The 9,165-nt window shown below is 36.0% G+C and overlaps 1 protein-coding gene and 1 long non-coding RNA gene across 7 annotated transcripts in view; one reads left to right on the forward strand and one right to left on the reverse strand.

The window, feature by feature from the left end:
* LOC107636854 (protein LURP-one-related 15-like) overlaps nt 1–1,664 on the reverse strand; it is a 2,245-nt gene extending 581 nt beyond the window's left edge. Inside the window, exons 1-2 of the mRNA XM_016340326.1 lie at nt 1,398–1,664; nt 134–361 (exon numbers count right to left, since the gene is read on the reverse strand). Of these exons, the coding sequence (XP_016195812.1) occupies nt 134–361; nt 1,398–1,664 (495 nt within the window). The remainder of the gene's footprint in view (nt 1–133; nt 362–1,397) is intronic.
* LOC107637962 lies at nt 2,484–6,629 on the forward strand. Of its 6 annotated transcripts, none has more exons than XR_002361584.1 (8): nt 2,486–2,910; nt 3,767–3,868; nt 4,663–4,744; nt 5,065–5,136; nt 5,586–5,685; nt 5,849–5,918; nt 6,155–6,330; nt 6,439–6,629. It is a non-coding gene; the product is annotated as an uncharacterized LOC107637962 (long non-coding RNA). The 6 variants fall into 6 exon arrangements; XR_002361585.1 differs by having other exon boundaries at nt 5,586–5,642; XR_002361583.1 differs by having other exon boundaries at nt 2,484–2,910; nt 3,341–3,868; nt 5,586–5,918.

Consider the following 9,165-nt stretch of genomic DNA (forward strand, 5'->3'; position numbering starts at 1 on the left):
AGTTCTTAAATTTATATAAAAACTAAAAATTTTTAACATTAAAAATAATAATTAATATTGACTATTTAAAATTAATTTTTTTATATTTTTCAGATAATTAAATGTGGCGGTGATAAATTAATTAGTCACTTACCGCGGCGGTAATAATGTCGGTCTCACCAACATAAATTGTGGCTGATCGTTCAAGAAAGCTACCTTTAACCTTGTAATCACAAACTTTTTCGTCGGTGTTACTGGCTAAGAACACATCCAATTTGGCAACATGTTGGACAAAGAAGGTTCGTCTTACGTTGAATATCAGATCTTTGTCTTTCACGCTGTCACCCCTAAAACATTGCCATCGATCATGTAGAGTCATCGTCTGCGCCATGGGAGTTATTATATGCATATAATATATAGATTAATTAGGATCTTTTCAGTTAGCTGAATAACTTTTCATTCATTTTTTCTATAATAATCGTTTGTTTTATTATAAATTAAATAAACTAGTTAGAAAAAAAAAACCAATTTTAGTCGATAAATAATTAAAATTTAATTTTGATCGACTATAAATATAAACTAGTTTTATACGTAGTATATTTAATTATGTAACGTCACATTAATAAAAATTATTACTTTTTAAATTGACCGCGTGAATGATTATCAATAAAAACGAATGTAATTGTACGACTATAAAATTTTTTTATAATAATGTATCAAAATTAAATTCAAATAATTATTGGAACATAGATAAATAATTCTGCTCACTCATTTTTTAAAATTAACTTTACATTTGTTTTCTCTCTCATGTAACAGAGAGAGACAGGAGAGAAGAAAATGAACCGCAAGAGAAATTGAAGATGATCAATTACAACTTACAAGCCTTTTATTCTTGGCTATAGCTGTTGTCACATGTACATTATATTGTGTGAGTAGTTTTCCTAAACTAATAAATTATTGGACTCATTTAATTGGATTTGGTAATTAAAAAGATTTATTCACCTAATACTATGGAAAAAAACACAAATAAGATACTATAGAACATAATTAATGTTAGCTTAGTTAAAAATAAATTAATCTTTTATCATATATACTAAATGGTGTTCCGACAACTGATAGAAAATTGTCATCGGAATTTGGAAGTTGCTGTGTTAGCGCATAAAGAGATAAAATATAATAAAGACTAAAAAGGAGATCATATCATATTTAAATAAAATAAATCTATTTTTTAAAAATAGTTTTAAACTCAAATAAAAATCTTGTTTTATAGAAATTAGTCAAATTATTAAACAATAATTTAAAAATAACTTGGCTACGTTATTATACCTAATAATTAGCTCGACTTTTTTTGGACGAGGGAAACAACAATCATGTAATTAAACAATTAAGGAGGAGATTAAGAGGAAATCAAAACAAACCTTGTGTCGGAGTGTGATGATGGTGTTACCCTGAGGATCTTTGATGACAATGCGGTCATGAAGGGACACAACATTGGACTTGACTTTGAAAACGAGGTTGTTATTGACATCGGTGACATCAAAGCAAGTGTCGCTTAATTTCACTACGTTCTTCACCAGGGTTAGATCCACTGCATGTGGAGCACAAAATTGGGGTCCAATAACGGCGTAGACGGTGGCGCCGGTAGAGCTAACGGATGGTGGCATATTAGGGTTATCCAGATACATAGCCATAAAAAAAACTGTGTATCAAATATGATATGACATCAAGCTGCTAAGGTTTTATTTCTTTGTGGTCTAATGGATGATGAACAAGAATGGGAAAAGTGAAAACTATTTTCAGGTTAGTTTCTATTGCTATAGATTTCAATTTACTATTTTTCCGGCGAAAGTTGAGTGATGGAATTGATTTATGGTTGGTCTTTTTTCTTTTGTAATATATGTTTTGTTTCGTTTTCCTTCTCTATTAGATGCNTGTCGTTTACACTGTAAATGATTTGGTTTTTATTTATGTCATTTACACGGTAAATGATTTGATTTTTAGTATATCTCGTTTACATTTAAACGAGATAAGACACATCACGAGCTATATGTATCACATTTCACTATAAGAAAAAGCTTGTTGGCACACTTTTTTCTTGTCACGCTTTTAAAGCGTGGCCAAAAGTGGTCAATAGCCACACTTTTATGAGGGTGACCACTAGTTTGTGATTTTACCACGCTTTTTTTGTCACACTTTAGAAAGAAATCAACACGCTTTTATGAGGGTGGCTACTTATTTGTGATTTGGCCATATTTTTTTTTGTCACGCTTCAAAAGCGTAGTCTTATAAAAAAACAGGTACGCTTTAAATCGTGACTAATTTGTCTTCTAATTGTCATATTTTTAAAGCGTGCCTATATCCTGTATTTATTTAGACACCCTACAAAAACGTACCAATAGAACCTCCAAAAAAAATTAATTTTCCACCCATTTTTTTCCAAACACTTTACTTTTTTCTATGTTTTCACTTTTAACCCTAGAAGTGATAACAGCCTCCCCAAACACTATGTTTTCAAATTCACTTTAACCCTAAAGAAGTCGTCGAAACCCAGCAATAGCTCGCCTTCATGTTCATCACATCCCTTCATCTAACCCTCGCACCTAGCCCTCTCTCTGTCACACCCTAAATGGCATTGTTTTGAATTAAAAAAAATAAAAAATATTAATTTTGAAACCTAACAACCCCAGATTCAGTTCGTCCTACTTCCTCCTCACTCCCACTACCAGTAGCAGCTCCGGCCCAGCAACGTTCTTTGCCACTATCGTCGGCGTTGACACAGACGGCGACGCTCACCTCGCCTGGGTCCCTCTGGCTTATTGCTACTACTACATCTCTATCGCTGAATTGCTGCCCAAAAATCGCCTGTGGCATCGCCTCTCTAATATCCATCGAATGACGCCTCTGCTTGCTTCTTCGACGATGTCATCGACGGTAAGCTCCTCGTCCTCTCATATGGCCTCTGTTCATCCCTAACCCTTGTTGGTCCTCGTCCTTGTCGTCGTCCTTATCACTAACTCCTCTGACCTCTGGCCTCTCACTGTTGGAGGATAGTGGAGCTCGTTGCTCTCACTTGGAGATGCAGTCAGTAGGGAGTTAGTGTAATAGCTAGTTAGATGTAAATAAATTTGGTTCAATGACTTTAATCAGATAAATAAATTAAATTAAAAAAGGCTTAATCAGTATCTATAAGAGTATTCTTATTATTATTTTGGTCATTGTTATAAATTGTTTGGGAAAACTGGTAAAGTCAAAAAGCATTCTTTTGATCATTGTTTTGATTTGTATACGTAGATTTACTTGCTTAGTTCACTTGTTCACCACCGAGCTTCAATAGTTTCCTGGTAACAGAATACAAATTCAGACTGATGCAGGTTGTAGATTGAAGAGGAACAATGTCTGCTCATTCAAGTTTTTTGGTTGTAAAAACCACTCTGTCTTTCTTTTTCTTTTCTATTTTTTAAAGCTCTGTGGAATTGTGTGTTAACTTAATGTGATATTTGGATAATACCAAGTTCAAATGGAAGCATGCTTGGTAAGATGTGAGCAGCAGTAATGTAACTATAAATGGTTTTGCCATTTTGAAAAAAAAAAGTAAGTTAAATATGTTGATAGTTTTTTGGTGTTTAAAGTATTTTCTTTTTGAAGTTTTATTGTTTGGAAATGTTACTTAAGAAATTCTTTTGTTGTATTGCCATGTGATAGTCTTTGAGAAACTAAGAATTGAAATTCTGCTACGTATGAAGTCGGGTTTACTAATTTTATTTTTTGCTTTAACATTATTGTTTAGGATAAGTTCACTAGATTGCTTGATAGGAGCAAAGAAAGTCCTAAAGCAGTAAAGCAACTTACTCGTCTTTTTCCCAATAGGGTGCCAATACAACTTCCTAAGGTATCACTTGTTAGATGAATTTAATTGTGCACTTTATACTGTTTCAAATTCACTGTCAAGTTTTTCTTTTTCCAATTCAGAGGTTTAGATTTTACCTTTCTCTATCTCCCTGTGTATTTTGCTTGTAGCTTAGTGGATGTAGTGTACTTTGTGAAAGAATTGTGTTTATGGCTTCTTTCTTGTGCTCTGGCCATGTATATGTTTCATGCTTTCATTGTAGTTTCCATTTATGCTTTGCAGAGAAACTAGTCAGCTTTACTACAATATTCATTTTTGTTCCATATCTTATGCAATTTTCTGTTTACATTGCTAATGAAACTTCTATTTGTGTCAATTTCCTATATTCTAAAAGAAATTTTGCTATGCAATAATGTATATATACGCCTTGAGGGAGAAGGGGAAAAAAAAGGAAAAAACTTCTAAAAACTTGTGTAAATATGTTCTAGTTAAGTACTATGCTATTACTTTTTTTGAGGAGGGGGAAGGGGAGGGTTAACTTTTGTTCTCCCTGGACACTAAGAAATCTTTTATATACTTTCACTATATTTGTAGAGGACCAAGCCATGGCTCCCATGGCAGAATTATCCTCGCATTTGAAGATAACGGGTCTTCAAAAATTGGATTAGGTTAGATAGATCAATTCCATATGGCAATGATCTTGGAGGCCTTTGTGAAGGCAATTGCAGATACTTTTGTTCCAGTGATTCTCTTTGTCTGTTTGGTGTTTCTTTGGCAAGCATTGTCATTTTTATGCCATATTTGTGTTTAAAATTCATTGATGATTTATATTGCAGCTAATCAGTTACTGTGGGATGGTTCTGGAGGAGATGACTTTGACAAGATTACAGTTAATTGTCTCGGCTCTTACATGAGATTGTAAGACGTTAGCATCCTTTAGTGATTTTTTTTAATTGCATGTATAGGGTGTCTCCAATCAGAGTAAAAGTGTTGCACTAGTTGTTTTCATTAAAGATGTTGAGAAGGCAATCATTGGTAATTCAGACATTCTGAAGAGTAAACTTGAAAGCTTACCACAAAATGTTGTTGTAATTGGATCATATACCCAGCTCGATAGTCGAAAGGACAATGTGCTGTTTGATTATTGTATTATGTTAGCTAACTTCTGTTTTAGTGATCTAATGAGTTTTGAGAATATATTGCTTCTGATTTTGATGGCTCAATCTTTATGTTTCCAGACCACACATGCTGGCATTCTATAAACAAAGCTTGGGGCCAATCCAGCAGCATTACTTGGTCTTTCTTTTCCGGTAAAATAATATTAGCCTTTCCTTGATGTACCTTGATTCACGTAGTCATGATATGGAAATGATAAATACTCACACTACTTTATATGCACTTTTACTAGGTGTCATTAGTGTGGCAAAGTAAACTTTTTTCAAATCTTTGTGACAAATGTTTTCCTGAACAATTAATTGCTTTGTTTGGTTAAGGATTGGTTTTCTTGAGCTTTGGCATGATTAAAAAATACAACATTTGGTTGAGTGAGTAGCTAAAATGTAGCCTAATCCACTAAATTGAGGCATCTATATATATATAGGCTTAATTTTGGCTATTAACTACTTAAAGGTACTGATAAGTGATGACCTTATAGAAAATACCTTAGTGAAATGTTACATGTAAGTGTGCAATGCTATTTTATGGTAAATATTGATATTTATGCGAGCTACCAATGATATCTCTTCCTTCTTTATACTAGGTGTAGAAAAAATCATTAGCTGGAATATAAGTCACCATTTTATGCATTTGGCTGAAGGTTTTGTCGAAGACTCTAAGCTTGTGATATCTGCAGAAAGCTGGTTCTAATAATTTTTATATATTTCCCTCCTATTGACGTTAAGAAAATTAAGCAGTAAAACAAATAGAATTATGTGAACTTAAGTTCACCTGTAAACACTATTTTACATTTTATATGAACTTAAATTCATCTTGTAACACTTATTTTACATTTTATTGGTTCAGCCTTAAGTATGGGCTGAACATTCTCCAGGACATTGAAGGTGGAAACAAGAATTCAAAAAAATCGCTGAAGGTAATCTAATCACTAATTTTCATCTCTTTTCTAATCAAATCTTCAGCACCCATGGCCAAATGTAATTGAATTTTGCATCGTAGCCTTGTAAACATGTTGCCTTGTAAACTTATTTTTTAGATGGAACTTTAATTACTTGTTTCAATGGTGGTTCTTTACTGAAATATATGTGAACTATTCTTTAATTCTTAATATTTATTGTTGTTTTTCTTTCTCCCCCTCCCCATTTTGCTCAGGATGTGGTTATTGAGAATGAATTTGAGAAAAACTGCTTGCTGATGTGATTCCTCCAAGTGATATTGGGGTCACTTTTGATGATATTAGGACTTTAGAAAATGTGAAGGACACCTTGAAGGAGTTGGTTATTCCTCTATAGAGACCTAAACTCTTTAGCAAAGGACAGGTGGCTAAGGTGGGTGGGGACTCCCTTTTCTGTCAATATTACACTTTTATATGTCGTCCATTTTCAAGCAGATTTTGACCTGCATTATAGCATCTCATTGCAATTACTTTGGTGTAGCCCTGCAAGGGAATACTACTCTTTGACCCCCTTGATACTGGAAAGACAATGTTTGCGAAGGCTGTAGCAACCGAGGCTCGAGCCAACTTTATTAACATTTCAATGTCTAGCATTACTTCAATAGTGTGTTTTAGATGTTGTAAATTTTACTTTGCAAAGTGATGACTTTGCAGTAAATTTCTTTTCTTTTCTTTTTATTTTTTCAATTTTTCTGTGCCCGTTTATGTTTGTATTTTTATATAAAGTTTATTTTAATAATATGATTTAGTTTTTGCATAACGACTAGTTATTTAATGTTGATTATGCTGGCTTCCACAATATTGAAAGTTGTATGGAGTGCCCTAGTGAAAAGTTTAAGGGTTTATGTAGCTATTGGCACGCTTTATAAGCATAGCCATATTTTCTTGTAGTCATCAACAACCACGCTTATGATTCGTAGCTATATATCACCCTATTGACATGCTTAAAAAGCGTAGCTGTGTCTTTCTCTATTAGCACATTTTTGAAGCGTACCCAAAACCAATCTTTCGGACACGCTTCAAAAGCGTGGCTATATGTATACTTTTCGGTACGCTTTTAAAGCGTAGCTATAGGGTTATACATACGGCCACATTTTTAAGTGTGGCAATAGATGAAAGCTTGGCAAAAAAGAAAGCGTGCTGATAGATCGACAAAAGTGTGATGATAGAGAAACCAGTACACTCACAGATGTAACCCTTTCAAAAGTGTGCCGATGCTCAGAAAGCATGGTGAAAAGCTATCGGCATGCTTTTTTCCACTTTTGGCACGCTTTAAAAGCGTGGCAAAAAGTTGATTTTCTTGTAGTGTTTGCATACGTGATATGTGGAATAGAGTGGGATCTACATATCTCGTTTATAGTGTAAACGAGATATAGTACGACAAAAATCAATTAGCTATAAAAGGATCTATAAACCATTGGTATTCTCCAAAAACATCTCAATCATTCTTCTTATCCGTTTCTTCGATAAATTTAGTAGAAATGTCTAGTGTTGGTGGTTATTTTGTTGTGACGGTGTATCCCAACTGTTACATGAGAAACAATGACATGGGAGTGTGAAAATTCTATTCTGCTGTGCATTCGAAGAGCATGTTCTTTGTCTAAGTTAAGGAATATGATATTGGCACACGTCACTGGTAATGAGGGAAAAGAGGTTGGAAGAGTTGGTTATCGGATGCTAACACCGATGGGAAATGGAGTATTTCGTTTTCGTCTATTTTGGCTCGATGACGATGAGTATGTGCGGCTCATAATGTTTGATGTGCACGGGAGAATCATGGCAGAACAAGTGATGGAGCTTTTTGCGGAAGTCAGCGATGTTGGCGGTGGTAGTTCTGGCAGCTTGAATTTTGTCCAGGATGACCCACCTCTTGCACCACCCCTGCATTGTGCTAGTCCGGAGGTGCCCAAGGAGGCACAAGCCCAAATGGCAGCCAGTAATTAGTTTTCGCAGTGGCTGCTAGTAGCTGTTGAAAAGAACAGGGATGGAGTCCCGAAGATGCGTTTACGACAGAAGGGCCTCAGTCTTTGTGGTGGAGGAGTTAGAGTCTTTTGAGGGTTGGAGTCAAGGGTTGTTCTGTGTGCGGTTGAGTGGGGGAACATGTGACTTTGGTCATTTATAGTCACTTCATTTCCCCTGTCATCATGCATTTGCTTCTTGTGCCGCCGCAGATGTCGAGTGAGGTACATATGTGGATTCAATGTACATGCAAGAGGCCGTGTTCATGGTGTACGAGGTTGAGTTCCCCCTGAGGTTGAGTGCCTCCGTCATTATGGTTCTCTCATGACCACTCGTCATGCACCTAGATCCACCCAGCCAAGTGGGGAGGTAAAAGGATCATCCTAAACTTGATACATTTGTGAGTCCGAGGTGGTGGTGGTGGTGGTGGTGGTGGTGGTGGTGGTAAGTCCCCTGTTCCGGCTGGTATGTCACCATGGTCTTCCTGTCTTCTTCCCGTCCTGTGGTCGTTAGGAACCTGTCGACATTTACTGGGTCTCCAGGCACTGGGTGCTCCCCACCGAACTTGTGTTTCACTCGATCAACGTGGTGAAACTCCACAATGTTGAAGCAGATGAGGGGAACAATAGTCATCCATATTTTCCACTATGCCTCATCTCTCAACCAGTCCGGGCACAGGGCTTGCAAGGCTAGGTCGTTGTACAACGTCAATAGAAGCTACATCAGTAAATTATAATATAACTGTCAAGTTTAGTGCATTACATAGGATATTTAACCCTTTAGAGACAATTAAATAAAACTAAATTGCGTAACTCATGCAAATGCAAGTGATCTAACACAGCACGCCATCGGAGGACCCTCTGTTCGTATTGGTCCCGACTCTGCTGGACCATACCTATCAACCTGTTCACATATGTAACAACCACATTCTCTCACTTTATATAATATAAGGATGAATTGCATAAATATAAAGCACAAAAATCATACTTGAAAATAGTTACCTCATGGCCAGAGGAAACGTCCAGACCTGTCTATCAGGTGGACACCAGTGAGAAAACTTATGGTATATCCACAAAACAAGGAGCGAAGTTCATCCAGCAATGTCCGTGGTATCTCGATGTGCTGCATGGCATAAAGAGTGGTACGTCCATGCAAGCACAGCGGAACCCCAAGACATACCACGGCACCTCTGGAAGTCCATCAACAGTGGCAGCTATCTGATATGCACCTGATTGTTTGACTTGTCGGT

Source organism: Arachis ipaensis, chromosome B04, assembly GCF_000816755.2.
Source record: "Arachis ipaensis cultivar K30076 chromosome B04, Araip1.1, whole genome shotgun sequence".
Classification (NCBI taxonomy): Eukaryota; Viridiplantae; Streptophyta; class Magnoliopsida; order Fabales; family Fabaceae; genus Arachis; species Arachis ipaensis.